Genomic DNA, 19,117 nt, shown 5'->3' on the forward strand with positions numbered 1-19,117 from the left:
GCTCCCTCACGCCCCACCCTCATCCCCTGCAGTCTGTTCATCATGCTAAAACCTAAGTCAGATAAATCTCACATATTATTGACTGAAAGAATCCAGGCACACAAATGAATATAATGTACAATTTCATTTACAAGCAGAGACAAAACTAATCTAACACGATAGGTATTCAGAAGTGTGGTTACCTCTGCGAAGTGAGGGTTGCCTGGGAAGGGCATGAAGGAACTTTCTGAGATGATGGAAGTATTTAGTATCTTGGTAGTCATGGTGGATGCATTAGTGGAAACTCATTGAATTGTTTAGTTGATATTTGTGTAATTCACTCAAAGTAAATTTTACATCATTAAAAAAAACAAAGCTAAACAAAGCAAAAGACATTTAAGTTAGAGCATGCCGTTTCTCTGTTGAGATCCTCTAATGGCTTCCCATTTCACTCAGAGTAAAAGCCGAGTCCTTGTTGCGACTTACCAGGCCCTACTTGTTCTGGCTCCCTTTTACCTCTCTGACTCTACTCCAGCCACATTGGCTTCTTTCTTCGAGTTCACCAGGTGTTCTTCTGCCTTAGGGCCTTTGCACTTGCTATTCTCTCTGTCTGGGATGCTCGTTCCCCCAGATGTCTACTTGATTATCTCTTATTTCCTTTTGGACTTTGCTCACAAGCCCCCTTCTCAGTAAGGCCTTCCCTGGTCATTGTGTATGGGGTATTAACCCCCTCCTCAACAACATTTCTATTATTTTCTTGCTTTATTTTTTTCTCCCTTAGCATTTATCACCTTCCAGCATACTTATATTTACTTACTTATATTGAAATACATATATTTACTTATTTATTTTCTTTACTGTCTTCCACCACTGCTGCCAAGGTAGGCCCCACAAGGGTAGATTTGGCCTGTTTTGTTCACTGCTTTTATCTCCAGTATGTATAGATCAGTGCTGGCTCATAGTACATTCTCAGTATATATTTGTTGAAAAAATGCTTTCTTTGTTTTATTTGCCTTAAATATAATGTATATAATGTATGGATACTTTATTACCAAAAATAATTGCTAGTTGATATTGGAGATTGATTGAAACCAAATTTTTTTGACAGGACTATCAAAGAGCTGCAGGGCCACCTAGAGTATGAACGACTACGCAGAGAAAAATTAGAATGTCAGCTGGATGAGTATCGAGCAGAGGTAGATCAACTCAGGGAGATGCTGGAAAAAACTCAGGTTCCCAACTTTGCGGCTGTGGTTAGTATCCTTCTTAACACATTTATCTTTCTCAAGAAGTAGTATACAAGAGTAGCTAAGAGTACCAGCTTTGGAGGGGGCTATTTGGGTTTGAATCCTGGCTGCAGCCCTTTTTGGTTTGGACAAGTCATTTAACCTCTCTTTGCCTTATTTGTAAATTGGAGTTAATAACATATTTTCTAGGAGTAAGGAGTAAAGGAATATACATATACACATACATATATATATATATACACACACACATACATTACTCTATAAAACTATATATACATACACATACATATGTCTGTCTATGTACCTACCTCTCAGTTGGAATAGCAACCTGGTTCATATGTGTGCAGTAAGTTTTATTATTATTGTATCATGTAAGGAAAAAAATTTTATAAGCAGAGTAATCAATAAGAATTCTGAGACAGCTATGGAGTATGTATGTTTTAATTCTAAATATCCAAAATAAACTGCTCTAAAAAGAAACTGACATGAGAAACATAACAAAGAACAAATGAAGAAAAGCAGGTGGAGTATAGAAAATAGAGTGGAAGTGACAGCAAGAAACCCCCAGTGGTGCTTGCCTTTCAGGTCATCCAGTCTCAGTAGAACAGGCAGAAAGCTCACCAGGGAAACTTTGACCCTCACTCTCCCCTGCTCTGAAGATGTGGCCTTTGTGGGCAGTTCATGTGACATAGTGTAGGGATTCAGGTATGTTTCATATTTTCTTTCCATAGGGAATTTTTTTCTTCAGTCCTCGTGGGTAAGTTAATTTTGTTCAGATCTACATAACCTCAAATATGATATATAATAAAAACTTCCTGGCTTCTTTTTATTTTGTACAAACTAATCATTAGTCTCTTTAATAACCACTTAAAAAGTATTAATATATGTGCTTATTGTAAAATGTTAAAAACAGGGCAGACGCTCCTCCCCATATCAAGTTCCACTCTCCAGAGGAAGTCGCTATTAATGGTTTGGTCTCATATTAGACAACATTCTGTTCATCTGCATACGTGTGTATTTCTGTATACAAATTCACTTTCTCTGGGTTTTGGTATCCACCAGTGCTTAATTTTCCAAGGGATAGAAATAATCATCATAATCCATTATCTTCATTCTTGCAGTGACCACCTTATACCACGTTTAGCCTCTGGGAACACTTTAGTATGGAGAGGCTGGCTGGGGCAGTCATGTGGTGTTGGCTAGCGGACATACACCTTTTATAAACTACCACTGACACTCCAGATCCGCTCCCTCTCCACCTTGTGGCAGGAACTCTGCCTATTCTAGTCTCCTCAGAGGCAAGAACATACATTGTTCTTCACTAGCTAGCTGCCTAGATCTTTTGGAGATCACCCGAGCTGCACGCCTTTTGAGTCAATCCAGATTGATGGTCTACATAGAAAATTTTTGGTTTTTAGCTATTTAAAATTATTCTCTTCTTGCCCAGAAATGTCTGTTCCCAGGGTGGTTTGATGTCATACACTAATAGAGCACATCCTTCCTAAGACCTTGCTCTCTACCAACAATGTGTAGCTTTCAGGAGCGCTGACTCGAGGTCCCTGTACTCTGGGCCCATCGTTTTTTGCGGTCCTGCTGTAGGTTACACGAGTTTTTGTAAATGAGCAAATGTCACTGACCTCTAATGGCAGCTGCTTATTTTCTGTTCTGCAAGAGCTTCTGGGTCTCATAACACCTACCTCATGGGATGGTATTGATGTTAGATGAAATACTGTGTAGAACTCCTGAGGTATTTTCTGTCTACTAGTATTCATGGTGTTCTCCCTTCCTCATATCCTTTTCTTTTTTTTCCTTTCTTTCAATTTTCTACATTTGAGTTGTATAAACAGTCAGTGTATAAATGTGTGTAGCCCTATGCATCTGAAAGGAGGAGGAATTAGTTTATTGTGGAGTCTAAATATGTAAAGTATAAATAAAATGAACTTTTGATTCAGTGCTCATTTATATAGAGGCTTCAAGAAGCTCTGACTAAATCTCTCCTGCCACCTTCTGGTAAGGACCTATGATTGCATATGACTTTTTCCCCTATAAAAGAATCTGCAAGAGCATAATTTTTAGCCAGAAAAAAATTCCTAGGATAGTCTGACATAATGCACTTAAATAGGTTTTTTATAATAATAATAACTGGTTTTGATAATAATACATTTTTATAGTGCTTTCTCACATATTGTCTCAGCCTGCATTAACCCATTTCACAAGCCTTATTTTCTATTCTCCTACACGTCGCCTACCTTTTCTGAACTTGCCCCACACTTTCCCACCCCCAAGCCTTTGCTCGTTTTGTCCATATACCTTGAAGCCTTTCTGTCAACTCTGCCTCTCAAAATCCTCTTTAGGAACCATCTTGTTCATCAACCTTGTCCTAACCCCCCGGACCACAAATGATCTGTCCTCCTTTCAGCAAGCACTTTGTACTGCTCTGAGGGCACCTCACCATTTGTATTATACTTCAATTGGCTACTTTACACACAGCACTGAAAATTTAAATTCTGTGAGATCTAACTTGCCTTGATTAATAGCATCATCAACAGTTACTGAGTACTTGCTATGTGTTGCGCTCAGTGCCAGGAACTTTATATCTGGCAGATGTTATTTCTTCATTTTACAAATAACAAACCAAATCTCAGAGAAAATAAGGAATTCGCGTAAAGTCACACAGCTTGTTAGATGGGCAGCCATGATTTGAACCTAACTGCCTAACCCCCTTTTAGTGACACTTGTTACTGTCACTTGTGTAGCCCCTTTGCCCTTCCAGCTCACTCACTGTGCTTATGAGAAGATTTAGTTTGAAAAATTGGTCTTAAAAAAATTTTTTTAAAGAAGATGTTGGGGGTAGGAGTTTATTAATTTTATTTATTTTTGCTGTGTTGGGTCTTCATTTCTGTGCGAGGGCTTTCTCCAGTTGTGGCAGGTGGGGGCCACTCTTCATCACAGTGCGCGGGCCTCTCACTATCGCGGCCTCTCTTGTTGCGGAGCACAGGCTCCAGACTCGCAGGCTCAGTAGTTGTGGCTCACGGGCCCAGTCGCTCCGTGGCATGTGGGATCCTCCCAGACCAGGGCTTGAACCCGTGTCCCCTGCATTAGCAGGCAGACTCTCAACCACTGTGCCACCAGGGAAGCCCGGTCTTTAAAATTTTTGATGTTAGGTGTTCAAATAAGTGAATTTATTTATGAAAATTTAAATATAAAATTTATAGTAATTTGATAAAATGTTACTTATACTGGAATTATACACAGTAATTCAAACATTTATTTCAAGATATGTCTTAAATACAAAGTTGAGGTGATGAAGCTTCCAAAAGATAACACAGTGGGATATCTTTGTGACCCTGGGGTAGAAAAAAAATTGATAGATTCGACTTTATTAAAATAAGACTTCACTTTATCAAGGACAACATTAATAAAGGCAAGCCAAAGAGTAGGAAAATATATCACCTTCCTTATTTTCCTTTCTTCTATCCAAAAGCACAAAGAACTTACACAAACCAGTATGAAAAAGACAGACAACCCAGTAAAAAACCGGGCAAGACAGGATCAGGCGCTTCACAAAATAAGATATACAAGTGGCCAATAAACATGAAAATGTACTCAGAAGTGTTACCAGAATTATTAGTTATCACAAATATAAATTAACACCCAACAAGATGTCAATATACCACCAAAATGGCTAAAACAATACAAAACAGACATTACCAAGTATTGATGGGGATGTGGAGCAAGTGGAACTCTTATTCACCACTGTTGGAGTGTAAATTGATTTTTAATCACTTGGGACAATTGTTTGGCCACACTGAGTACAGCTGAACATATACACATCTGTGACTCAGTTCCCAGTGCAATGAGTACATGTCTCTTGATGTACACAGATGGGCACCAAAAGACATGAACAAGAATATTCATATTAGCATTATTATAAATATCCCCCAAACTGGATAAAAAATTCTACCAACAGTAAGAATAAATACATTTTAGTGTAATCATACAATGGAATATTATAAAGCAATGGAAATGTATGAATTACTGCTCTACACATCACTATGGGTCAGTTTCACAAACATAATGCTGAGCAAAAGAAAACTACAGTATGATACCATGCAGTCCCAAAATATGTAAAATAAATCAAGTTAATAGTGCCTGGGAGGAGGCAAATGGATGATTCTGGGATACAGGTAATGTTCAGTTTCTTGTTCAATTTCTTGATTTCAGTTGTGGTCACATTGGGTGTTTTCACTTTGTAAAAATTCATCACACTGTACACTTTTTGGGGTGCTCTTTGATAGGTGTATTGTACTTAAAAATGTTTACTTAAAAAACGTAAACTAGATGGGAACTATAATAGCTTTGGTAGAGATGTCTGTCTACAGATTGATGCAGGACTGAACTCGCTTCCATCTCCAAAACCAGTATCATTCGAGAAGTCGCTGGTCTAAAGCTTTGGGCCATGCTTGCTAATCAAGAACAGCCAACCTGGAACTGGTAATATTCTATGAATACTTCTGTGTTTAACTTACCCTTGTTTTCTATCTCTGCTGGGCTTCTCCGTGTCCTCTGACATCCTAGCCTGTGAGCCTGTAAGGGTCCTTGGAGCAATCTGAGGGCTTAAGTGAGTTTATCCAATCTGAGCTGTTAGTCTAAGGAAGTTCTAGAAATTTGTGATTTCTCTCTATTGGTTACTGCTTTGACACTCTGATAAGAGACTGTTCTGGTAATCAAAGTGGGATTTATCTCCCTTTAGTTGTGTATGCTTCCCAAAACTTATCAGAGTGCATGAAATTGTTTTAAAAACAAGAATTCCATATACCCAGGCAATAATTTGTAGACACATAACCTGTCAACAGTTTCACGCAGTATTATTAATCTCTTCAACAAACCTGTAAATTCTTTCAGATGGAAACCGGTTAATATTTAAAATATATACATTTTCACATAGGGGTGGTGGTTTAATTTACACTTAGAATTGCTTTAGGTGTCTAAGCACCATGAATCATGTGTTTAATATCTCAGTATTGCAGTTCTCTTTTCCTGAGTTTGCGAGAAAACACATATTAGGGAGAAATATGTTTCTGTCTATAATTTATGATGAGGAAATGACTAATCTTGGTGAAGAATGTTCCCCAAATGCAGAAACTTCTGGAATTTGGAAGTTTGGAACTTTCAACGAACACTTACTGGAGGCCTATTGAGTGCCAAGCACATATTTTCTTTTGAACTAGTTTACAGTAAGGCTTGCTTGGTTTGATAGAACAACATACATATTTGATGTTAGTAGATGCTTTGGTATTTGACCACTATTTCTAGAGTATTTGGGATTGTTTAAACTCCTTCAGGAGTTAGCATATATGAAAAGTAAAGGAAAATAAATATTAACTGTTTCTGAAAGTCTGGTAACTATTAAGCACTAGAAAATTGGCTACCTCTGACAAGTAGCTTCCTCTCTTTTCCTACATTTTCTATATTCTTTTTCTAATTCTATCTATCTAGTTGGATGAGGTTAATAAACTCCTGCCCTACCTCAGTGTTCTTTCATAGACATTTTTGCATTCATCCCCTAATGATCTTGAGGACCTCTTGAAAGCTGGGGAGTGAACTGAGCACCTCTTTTATATCTGCTATTCCACCACAGACTCCTGAGTGGGAACCAGATCTCATTCCTTTCTGTATACCTGTAGCATAGTATACACAGTATACAGTGTAGTTTTAGGAACTGAATGAGCAAATTTTTTGCTGGAAGACAGGATGGAGGAATGGTTACAACATGAACTTTGGTGTTGGACAAAATTTGGATTTGAATCCTGCCATTTACTTAGTTTGTGACCTTGGGAAAAGTTGATTAATGTCTTTGACTTCTGTCCTTGTATCTATAAAATGTTGTTAATACAACCTATTTCACCTTGTTATATATGTAAAGTATGAAATACAGTGGGTACCATATGCTAAGCCCCAGTAAAAGGTTTGTTGTTACTGGTCTTCAGACTGGTTGGTAAGCTTTTTCAAGAGAAGGGACCATCATGTTGCCCTGTGCTTACAAGTGCCTGGCCACTATATGGGAGGGCCAGCAGATTCCCCATCTATTCCTCTCTCAAGGGGTAGGGAACGTGTGTGGTTCTGTTTTCCTGGGTGGTATTGGAAAAACAGCAGTTTGCTTCTATGTTCACACACTTCTATGAGTTAAGCTGGCTGACCTCATTAGCAAAGGTGTAGGTGGGAACACCTTGGGGAATCCTACCTCCAGCCAGGGGCTCTCCTGATGGACATGTGGCCTTGTGATGTTCCTGAAACTCCTGCATTCAGATCTGTCCTGCCCAACTGGATGCAGAGCACTTTTCTGACTAGAAGAATTATTCAAAGATGACTGACATCTAGTGAGTATCCACTGTGTTTCTAGTCCTCTCTTACTCCTTCCCAGAGCATGTATTAAGAATCTTCTGTGCTAGGTACTGAGAGTACCACAACGGATGAGAAATATTCAGAAACGGTGTGTGGCAGGGCAAAGTGAAAGAGACAAGAGCAGTTGAGGGATGTTTTGTGAACAGAGAAGGAAATACAGGATCCAGGAAATGTGATTCCTAACAGAATGGGGCTTGCACAGAATCCAGAGGATGCCATGCTAATGCTTTGTGTTATTTTGTTTAGTAATATGTTGTAAAATGTTGGTCTAAAATAGAAGCAGAAACAAGGTGTTCTGTGTGGGGGATGTATGAGGTAAAGGTAGGACTGGATGATTTCTCAAGGTGCCTCCCAGTCTGATGAATCAGCACAATATGAACTGGTGCTTCTGATGTAAGTATTTACACAAAATTCTAAAAGAAATGTAAATCAGAGTTGAAAATGTTGTCATGGTTAAATTTTTTCTTTTGGAACAGTAACGTAGAAAGACAAAAATGTGTCTAGCATAGAAATCTTATTTGGCTCTCTTTTCCTTTGTAGGAAGATGACCCTTCTTGTGAGTCAAGCAAAGAGAAGAGGCGAGTGAAGAAAAAGGTGTCTTCTGGGGGAGTTTTTGTGAAAAGGTACTAATCAGTGAAATAACTTTAAATAAACCTGCTTGATTTTTCTTTTCTTTTTAAATTGATATAAATGTAAATCTATAAATTCTTCTCAGAATTACTCAGACATGCTGTTATTCCAATTCTGAAGGCAGAAATGTATAATGTCAAACGGATTAAAATTACATGGACTCAGTTGTATTCCCCCTCCCAATATACTTTTTATATATTTATGTAGGCAAGTCAAAACTCTAGATTTATGAGTAGTTAATTTTGCAAGTATTGACATAAACTTTACAATATAAGATAACACAGTAATCAAAAGGTCTAGTTATAAAGATTATTAGAAGTTCTATTATGGCTTCATAATAGAATTATATTTCTTTTACTTTCTGTAGAGAGCACCCTTTTACTAGTGTAGGTATAGCTTTTCTCCCAACTTTTCAAATGACTTGATTTTTTAAAAAAAATTTATTTTATTGAAGTATAGATATATAATGTTAATTTCTGCTGTACAGCAAAGTGATTCAGCTATACACACACACACATTCTTCTCCATTATGGTTTATCACAGGATATTGAATATAGTTCCCTGTGCTATACACTAGTATCTTACTTGTTTATCCATTCTATATTTAATAGTTTGCATCCCAATCCATCCCTCCTCCACCTTTCTCCTCCCTTGGCAACCACAAGTTTGTTCTGTGTTAGTGAGTCTGTATTTGTTTGGTAAATAAGTTCATTTGTGTCATATTTTAGATACCACATATAAGTGGTATCATATATGTCTTTCTCTGATTTACTTCATTTAGTATGAAGTAAATGTTGCTGCGAATGGCATTATTTCATTCTTTTTATAGCTGAGTAGTATTCCATTGTGTATTTATACCACATCTTCTTTATCCATTCAGTTTTTTTTTTAACGGTATGCAGGCCTCTCACTCTTGTGGCCTCTCCTGTTGCAGAGCACAGGCTCCAGACGTGCAGGCTCAGCAGCCATGGCTCACGGGCCCAGCCGCTCTGCGGCATATGGGATCCTCACAAACCGGGGCACGAACCCGTGTCCCCTGCATCGGCAGGCAAACTCCCAACCACTGCGCCACCAGGGAAGCCCTATCCATTCAGTTCTTGATGGACACTTAGGTTGTTTCCATGTCTTGGCTATTGTGAATAGTGCTATGAACATAGGGGTACATGTATCTTTTTGAATTATAGTTTTGTCTGGGAATATGCCCAGGAGTGGGACTGCTGGATCATATGGTAGCTTTATTTGTAGTTTTTTGAAGGCACCTCCATACTGTTTACCACAGTGGCTGCACCAATTTACATTCCAACTAGCAGTGTAGGACAGTTCACTTTTCTCCAGACCCTCTCCAGCATTTGTTATTTGTAGATTTTTTTTTATTTTGTCTACATTTTTTTAACATCTTTATTGGCGTATAATTGCTTTACAGTGAGTGTTGTGTTAGTTTCTGCTGTATAACAAAGTGAATCAGCTTTACATATACATACATCCCCATATCTCCTCCCTCTTGGGTCTCCCTCCCACCCTCCCTATCCCACCCTCCCACCCTCCCTATCCCACCCCTCTAGGTGGTCACAAAGCACCGAGCTGATCTCCCTGTGCTATGTGGCTGCTTCCCACTAGCTATCTAGTGGGAAGTTTGGTAGTGTATATATGTCCATGCCACTCTCTCACTTTGTCACAGCTTACCCTTCCACCTCCCCGTGTCCTCAAGTCCCTTCTCTAGTAGGTCTGCGTCTTTATTCCTGTCCTGCCCCTAGGTTCTTCATGACCATTTTTTTTTTTAGATTCCATATATATGTGTTAGCATATGGTTATTTGTTTTTCTCTTTCTGACTTACTTTACTCTATGACAGTCTCTAGGTGCATCCACCTCACTACAAATGTTGCCATTCTGACGGGTGTGAGGTGGTACCTCATTGCAGTGTTGATTTGCATTTCTCTAATGATTAGCGATGTTGAGCATCTTTTCATGTGCCTATTGGCCATGTGTATGTCAAATGACTTGAGTTTTAAAAAATCTGAACTTAGGAGACAAAGACAAGTAAGTTTTAGAAAAGGACAACTTTTTACAATAACAACCAAATATCTCCAGGGAAGTTTACATAAAATGAAAATCAGCTTTCATAAAAAGAAAAAAAATCGTAACGCATGTTTGCCAAAAATATACATTTAAATAATCTGCTTTAGAATTCAACCAACCATTGTTTTGTCTTGCAAGCCTTATAAGAAAGGAATAACAGAGATGAGGTTGACTGGACAGGATGAAAAATATGTGGCTTTATTATTCTTTCTTCTCTTTTTTCTCTTTTCCCTTGACTTTGCTGACCAAAGAACCACCATGGCATTTCATTTCAGTTCTGACTTCAATTCCCTCACTTTTCCTACTCCACCCTTTTCTTCCTTGAGCTAGCAAAGACGTGTGACTCTCTTGGGGCACTTGTGTAGTTTCTGCCTCCCTCTGAAGATCTGATTGCTGGCTTTGAGCTTGCTTCACTGGCATCAGCCTTCCTACCATACCCCAGACTGCCCATCTCTAGGCCCTGGCAAGTACCTTACATGGACAGGCCATTTTGGCCCAGTATCATCAGGACCAGTTTGCCCTGACACAAGTGCATTTGATTGCTAAGACCAGTTTAGGCTGGTCAAAGGCCTGTAAGGAAGTGTTCAAAAATGGTTTACCTATCCTTTTCATAACCTTTATAGTCATTATTGTTAGTTTCTCTGTGGTTTCCAGTAGGCTTTCAATCTGTAGTAAAAACATCTGTCAACATTTATTGGGCACTTACTATGTGTGTGATCTGTACCAAGTCCTTTACATGTATTACTGCTTAATTCTCACCACAGCTGTATGAAAAGAGGTACAGCATTTCATACATGGAGATTAAGAAAGTCACCCAGTCACACAGCAATGTGAAGCTGGGATTCTAACCTTAGGAGGGGAATTTCAGAGTCTGCATTCTGGAATTCCCAAAGCCAACATTTCTCTCACTTTCTGGGACTACACACAGCCTTACCTTTTCCTTCTAGCCTGATGACTCTAAAGTAATCCCAACCCTGGAAATAGTTTGTTACACTTCCTCCTGTTTTCTCAAGGCCACATCTCTAGTCTCTGTACAAGTGAGGTAGGAAATACCAGAAGAGTGTTGTAATAGAAGCATGCACCCTTGTGGCAGAGGTTCCCTGGATGTCTCCCAATACCTCTTTCTCCCCTTTTTCTATAGTATTTATTAGGGTTTACCTGGGCTTGTGGCTGCTCAGGATAAGGACTGACTTCCCAGTCGTCTTTGCAGCTAAGATACCAAGTGTGGCCAATAGAGTGTGAGCGAAAATGGTGTGTAAAACCCTAGGGGTCATGTCCCTAAAGGGAAACGGCTTTCCCACACCTTCCCCTTTCTTCTTCTGGAATGTGGGGTGGTAGCGAGTCACTGAACTTTGCAAATGAGAGCACTACCAGGGGTGATGGAGCATAAGACAAAAAGGAGCCAGGACACATGGAAAGAAGAGCCTGGACAGTATTGCTAAGTATTAGCAAAATGCAAATCACAACTACAGTGAGTTCTCAGAGAACTCAACTTGGAGATTACTCTTACTATCGAGTAAGAACATAAAATCTTGAGTTAAAGTCTTGTGACTTATCTGCCATGTGATCTTGGCAACTTCACCTGTGTGAAGTTACAACTGTGTGACCTTAACTTCACTTACCTGGTTTCTTTAGCTGTAAAATGAGGATAATACCACCTACCTAAGAGAACTGTGATGAAAAACAGGTGAGTTGATATATATCATTTAGTATATTCACTGTTATATATATAGTCAATGTAGCTATTCTACAAAATGACAATCACTAATTTTAGTGTTGGTGATGACCACAGTGCTTTCCACTGCCTCATTTTTTCCCCCTTTATAAGTAGAGGGATGTGGAGCTCACCTCCTCCCACAAATACATCAAAAAATCCAGCCACGTGTGGAATAGTTCTCACAGAACACCACTGAATGCTTTCAGATCTCATACAACCAAAGCTTCAAGAAAGATCCCCATGTAACTGGGTAGGATGAAGGGAAAAGGGAGAAGAGGAGGAATTGGAATGGGACCTGCACCCCTGGGAGGGAGCTGTGAAGGAAGAATGCTAACCTCACCGTGGGAACCTCCTTCACCAGCTGGGAGGTATGCCAGGGACAGATAGGGAACTTCAGAGGCTGAAGAGGAGGGTATGGGAGTTGGCCTGAGGCACTGCAGGGTATGGAGAGACTAACACAGAAGGTCCTGACCACATCACCATGCTTCCCAGCCCAAGATGTACGCCTGCTGGTGTGCAGAGTGACTGGGTGCTGAAACTCAGGCTTCAGCAGACAGACCCAAGGAGAGGACTCTGGTTGGTTGCATGGAGACAGACCAAAGGGTCTGGAGCATGGTCCAGACCATAACTGGGGGCATGTGCATGTGGAGGTGGGGCTGAAAGCTGAACTGATAGCTGGCCATCCCACTGTGGTTGCTGGGATGCAGCTCTGGCAGGTTCCTGCTCTGGTGGACTTTTCATTGGAACCACACATGCGTGCCTGAGGGCACCCTGGGCTGACTGCGGGTTCAGGGGATGCAGCTCCAGTGGGTTTATGTGCTGGTGGCTTGGTGAGCGCGTATGCTCTGAACTTATTACCAGGAGGTGGGCCCAAAGGGCAGTGCCAGCAACACTGATCTTTGTGGGTGCACACACCAGGTGGCAGGCGGCATCACAGAATCCCACGTCCTGGCAGGCAGCTCCTGGGGAGGAACATGCAGTGGCTCCTCTCCCAGAGGGAGCGCTCCAGTCCTGCCTACTTCACACCACAGCTGAGAACCAGATCTGGGGATCTGCACTACAACAACTGGGGAGCAGACCCTGCCCCTGACAGGGCTGTGACACCCAGAGAGCAAAGAGGAGGACTTGCTCAACATCCATTATGGGCTCTGGTCACCATGACACTAATCACACTTCCCTATCAAGGGGATAATGGCTGGCGCACACACAGGAAAGACGTGGCAAGCATCGATACCAAAAACAGCTCTTGCACCAAAGATATTGGACTCAGGCAGGCTACACTGGGATGCTCCCACATAAAAATAGCCCTTCCAGACCACAGTAGATAACTGCTTCTCCTAAATTCATAGAGAAAATATAAGAAAAAAGAAGCAAAGGAATTACTCCCAATTAAAAGAACAAGAGAAATCCCCTGAAAGGACAAACAGTGAAACAAACCTCTACAGTCTACCAGACCCTGAGTTCAAAAAGGAGGTAATAAAAATGCTGAAGGAATTAAGAAATGCTATTGATAGAAATGTAGATCACTGTAACAAGGAACTAGAAACTGTAAAGAGGAGCCAATCAAAATCTACTACGTCTAATAGGGTTCCCAGAAGAAGAAAGAGAAAAGGGGATTGAAAATGTATTCAAATAAATTATGGCTGAAAAGTTCCCAAACCTAAAGAAGGTATTAGATATCCAGGTCCAGGAAGCACAGAGGGTCCCAAACAAGATGAACTCACACAGATCTACTCCAAGATATATCATAATTAAAATAGTAAAAGAGAGGATTCTAAAGGCAGCAAGAGAAAAACAGTTATAAAGGAACCCCATAAGGTTATCAGCTGATTTCTCTACAGAAACTTTGCTGGCCAGAAGGAAATGGCAAGACATATTCAAAGTCCTGGAGGGGAAAAACCTGCAACCTAGGATATTCTACCCAGCAAGATTATCATTTAGAATAGAAGGAGACAAAAAGAATTTCTCACACAAGCAATAACTAAGAGTAAACAGCAATATTAAACCTATCTTAAAAGAAATATTGAAAGCTCTTCTCTAAATTGAAAAGAAGCAACAATCTATAGGAAAGGGAAAAATCACAATAGAAAAGGTAAATATATAAAAGGATTGAAGATCATTTAAATAAGACAGTACACAGTTAAAAACAATCCAAAAAATTCTGTGAAAATGATTGAACAGAAAAGGATAAACATGAAGATGTAAAATAGGACATGAAAATCACAAAATGTAGGGAAGGGGAGTAAGAAATGTAGATCTTTTAGAATGTGTTTGAGCTCATATGACTACCAGTCTAAAGCAAGTAGATATAGTGACAGTTAACATAGTTGAAAACCAGAGTAACCACAAATCAAAAAAACATACAATAGATTCCCAAAAACCCAAAAGAAAGGAACTCAGGCGTAATACAAAAGAAAACTATCAAATCAAAAAAGGAAACACAAAAAGAAGAAAGGAACAAAGAAGAAATACAAAATCAACTGGAAAACAAGGTTTAAAATGGCAATAAATATATATTTATCAATAATTACTTTAAATGTCAATGCACTAAATGCTCTGATCAAAAGACACAGAATGGCAGACTGGATAATAAAACAAGAACCTACAATATACTGCCTACAGGAGATCCACTTTAGGGTGAAGGACACACACATAGATTGAAAATGAGGGGATGGAAAAAGATATTTCATGCAAATGGAAATGACAAGAAAGTGGGGGTAGCAATACTCATATAAGACAAAATAGACTTTAAAAAACAAAGGCCTTAAAGAAAGATAAAGAAGGACCCTGTATAATGATAAAAGGATCAATACAAGAAGAGGGTAGTACACTCATTAACATATATGCACTCAATATAGGAGTACCTAAATATATAAAACAAATGCTACCAAACATAAAGGGAGAAATTGACAGGAATACAATAAGAGTAGGAGACTTTAACACTGCACTGTCATTAATGGACACAGATCTTCCAGACAGAAAATCAATAAGGCAACAGAGATCCTAAATAGCACAATAGAACAGTTAGACTTAATTGATATCTTCAGGACATAACACCCCAAAAAACCAGTATACACATTCTTTTCAAGTGCACATGGGACATTCTCTAGTATAGACCACATACTAGGACACAAAACAAGCCTCAACAAATTTCAGAGGATAGACATTATTTCAAGAATCTTTTCTGACCACAACCCATGACATTTTTCACAGAACTAGAACAAATAATCCTAAAATTTATACGGAACCACAAAAGACCCAGAATTGCCAAAGCAATTCTGAGGAAAAAGAACAAAGCTAGAGGCATAACCTTCCCAGACTTCAGACAATACTACAAAGCTACAGTAATCAATACAGTGTTGTATTAGCACAAAAACAGATATCTGGATCAGTGGGACAGAATAGAGAGCTGAGAAACTCACACACCTATGGCCAATTAATCTTCAGCAAAGGAGGCAAGAATATACCATGGAGAAAAGACAATCTCTTCAATAAGTGGTGTTGGGAAAACTGGACAGCTACATGTAAAAGAATGAAATGAGAACATTCTCTAACCCCATATACAAAAATAAACTCAAAAAAATGAACTGATATAAGGACCTAAATAATACCTTTATTTACTGATAAAACGGATATTGGAGAATGTGGTTAATATCTTCAGTCCAGTAAACTTATCACTGACCCCCGAATCGGACTTACCTTGTCCCAAGTATCACTGTACTAGAGCAGGCCTCACCCTGTAGAGGTGAACTTGATCCTACAGGAGCAGAACAGAATGAATGTTCTCTGTAGACAGGCTGGTCCCAAACAGGAATGGGGAGAAGTGGCTGGGCTACTTGGGCCTTGTTTCTCCTTTCACCTTACTTAATCACCTAGGGCAGGGTGGTTGAAGGAAGAGTGATTACAATATTATGCTACTGGAGCTTCCTTCACATGGAGGAAAGAAATACTCCCTCTCAGTATTTTAGCATATTTTAAATTGTAACAAATGAATAATTTACCTGTTTACTGTCTGTCTTCTCCAACTAAGATTGTCAGTTCCATGATAAGGAAGCCATGTTCAGCTCTGTGCACATGGGTACCAGCATGTTGTCTGGCCCATAGCAGGCATTCTTATTTACTGAGTGAGCAAATGTACTGTAGAGTTTATTACAATGGAACCTATATGGTCTTTATTTATTAATCCAACACAAATTTATCTACAGTGTGCCAAGAATTTTCTTAGGCAAGAGGATTCTGAGATATTTTGAATCAAAATACAGAAAGTTTTGTTTTGAAAACAAGCCAACTGTTAGCTCTTTGAAAAAAACTTAGTTGGAGAGCCTCTGATTCTCACTCGCTGGACCATACAAGGTCAGTCTTTTGATTGCTCTATACTTTAGATTCCCTATTTATAACTAAACAAGTTTGCAACACATACCAAAGAAATCCTGTATGATTTACAGTTGTTCAAGCAAACAAGAAAACTCTGGTTCAGTTTCTATGAGCTATCAAAAGGATAAAGACAAAATGCCTGTCTATCTCAAATCAATCAGGTTTTGAATGGCATCTTTTCAACATAATGAAATAAAGACATATATAAAAAACAAAGACAAAATACACCTTCCCATTCTAAAACATTTCCTTTAGTCCATATGTACTTTAAATAATCTTGTATTAAGTTTCTACTGCAACTTTCAATGTTCAGAGTAAATCCATCCTGGCACAGTGTTTGTTCTAAGAAGTCAACAGCAGCAGGAGTAGGAGCATAATATAGTAGTTTCACTGTTATTTCCAGAGTCTATAAAATCCCAATGCTATTGCCAGGCAAGTAAACACTGAGGCTGTGAAAAGAAGAAAACATGTTATAGGTAATGCATTTGTGATTATCTTGCAGAGACAAAGAGAATAATGTCATCTTCAATTTAAATTGAAAGCAAAATCAGGAAATCCAACCAGTTTTCTTTTCTTTGCCTGCATTGAGCGGCATGTGGGATCTTAGTTTCCCAGCGAGGGATCAAACCCACGCCTCCTGCATTGGAAGCATGGAGTCTTAACCACTGGACCACCAAGGAATTCCCAATCCAACCAATTTTCTACTTTAGGTTTTTAATTCCCTAGAAAATTAAGCTAAGGATAAAGGGTATCCATTAGGGCTGGATTAATATCAATTCTTCTTAAAAGCTTCCTGTATTTTAAACCAGAATAAGGATGACAGTAATTTAAAAGTGTACATTATGTCAGTTAGAATCTATAAAGTGTTTAAAGTCATTATTAACATTAGCACTATTAACAATGACTACTTTAAATAATTACAAACTCTAATTTTAGAAATAATTTATAAGTGAAAAACCACCTTTCTTACATGTACTGAAAAATTACGTAGTTAAGCCAGTAAAACAGACATCTGTATCATCCAAAAGAAAATTTTAATTGCCTTTTCAGTACATTTAAAAATGATTTCGTGCCTGCTGAGCTCCCAGGCCAGTCCCCTGCCCTCCAAGGCTCCCTCTTCGCCACCCTCCCACCCAGCTGCATTGGTACTGGGGGCATAGGAAGGAGGCTGGGGAGATCAGGAGTGGCAGGCAGGAGGGGCACTCCCAGACCCCAGACTGGAGGAGCAGGAGAGGAGGGCGTTTGTCCTGCCCACTCAAGCCCAGGAAGCCTGCTGGGCTCCAAGGTGAGGTCCCCTGCCCTCTGATACGAGGGGTGGGGGGCACACCTGGGTCCCTTCTGTTGCTTGAGCCTAAGCCCTACCCCCTGGAGCCCCCGGGGCCTTTTCCAGCCCTGTGGGTCCTGAGCATTGGCCCTGCCCATCGCCCAAACCTCACCCTTGCTAAGGTCCTGCTCTCCACAGCCAACGCCCTCCCCCCGATCTTTTTTCTTTTTCCTCCTCCTCCTCGTTTTTACTATTGTGGTACTGATGTCCCTTCCGGTTGTCGATTCATCTATATTTTTATTTTTACATTATTTCTAACATATCTGTTAGTTTCCTAGTCTAATTTTATTTTTTACTTTGTTATTTTTTTTTTGCCACCCCATGCAGCTTGCAGGATTTTGATTTGTGAGCCCAGGGTTAGGAGGAAGCTCCTGTGGGGGGAGCTCCAAGTCCAAACCACTGGACTAACAGAGAACCTCAGACCTCAGGGAATATTCATCAGAGTGAGGTCTCACAGAGTTCCTCATCTCAGCACCAAGACCCAGCTCTACCCAGTAGCCTACAAACTCGTGTTGGAAGCCTCAAGCCAAACAACCAGTAAAACAGGAACACAATCCCACTCATAAGAGAAAAAAAAAAAGAGATGGCAAAAAAAATATGTCACAGATGAAGGAGCAAGGTAAAAACCTACAGGACCAAATAAACGAAGAGGAAATAGGCAATCAACCTGAAAAAGAATTCAGAGTAATGATATTAAAGATGATCCAGAATCTCAGAATGGAAGCACGGATTGAGAAAATACAAGAAATGTTTAACAAAGATCTAGAAGAACTAAAGAACAAACAAACAGAGATGAACAACACAATAACTGAAATGAAAAATAAACCAGAAGGAATCAATAACAGAGGCAGAAGAACAAATAAGTGAGCTGGAAGACAGAATGGTGGAAATAACTGCTGAGGAGCAGAATGAAGAAAAAAGAATGAAAAGAATTGAAGACAATCTCAGAGATCTCTGGGACAATACTAAATGCACCAACGTTTGAATTACAGGGGTCCCAGAAGAGAAAAAGAAAGGGTCTGAGAAAATAATGTGAAGAGATTATAGTGGAAAACTTCCCTAATGTGGGAAAGGAAATAGTCACCCAAGTCCAGGAAGCACAGAGAGTCCCATACAGGATAAACCCTAGGAAAAACACACCAAGACACATATTAATCAAACTAACAAAAACTAAATTCAAAGGAAAAATATTAAAAGCAGCAGGGGAAAAACAAAAAATAACATACAAAGGAATCCCCATAAGGCTATCAGCTGATTTTTCAGTGGAAACTAGCAGGCCAGAAGGCAGTGGCAGGATATACTTAAAAGTGATGAAAGAGAAAAACCTACAACCAAGATTACTGTACCCAGCAAGGATCTCATTC

At 39.5% G+C, this 19,117-nt stretch overlaps 2 protein-coding genes across 9 annotated transcripts in view; one reads left to right on the forward strand and one right to left on the reverse strand.

Annotated features, from left to right (window-relative positions):
• ANKRD42 (ankyrin repeat domain 42) overlaps positions 1 to 19,117 on the forward strand; it is an 80,669-nt gene that overhangs the window by 46,658 nt on the left and 14,894 nt on the right. For 7 of the 8 annotated variants that reach the window (XM_079929201.1, XM_079929204.1, XM_079929203.1 and 4 more), the window contains 2 exons: positions 1,088 to 1,232; positions 8,172 to 8,254. In XM_079929201.1, coding sequence (XP_079785327.1) covers positions 1,088 to 1,232; positions 8,172 to 8,254 — 228 coding nt within the window. Of the gene's footprint in view, positions 1 to 1,087; positions 1,233 to 8,171; positions 8,255 to 19,117 lie in introns of those variants that run through there. The other variant, XM_079929205.1, reaches the window with a different exon arrangement.
• Positions 13,626 to 19,117, reverse strand: part of CCDC90B (coiled-coil domain containing 90B) — a 173,895-nt gene continuing 168,403 nt past the window's right edge. Inside the window, exon 11 of the mRNA XM_079929213.1 lies at positions 13,626 to 16,878. Within this exon, the coding sequence (XP_079785339.1) occupies positions 16,823 to 16,878 (56 nt within the window). The 3' untranslated portion in view covers positions 13,626 to 16,822. The remainder of the gene's footprint in view (positions 16,879 to 19,117) is intronic.

Source organism: Stenella coeruleoalba, assembly GCF_951394435.1.
Source record: "Stenella coeruleoalba genome assembly, chromosome: 8".
Classification (NCBI taxonomy): domain Eukaryota; kingdom Metazoa; phylum Chordata; class Mammalia; order Artiodactyla; family Delphinidae; genus Stenella; species Stenella coeruleoalba.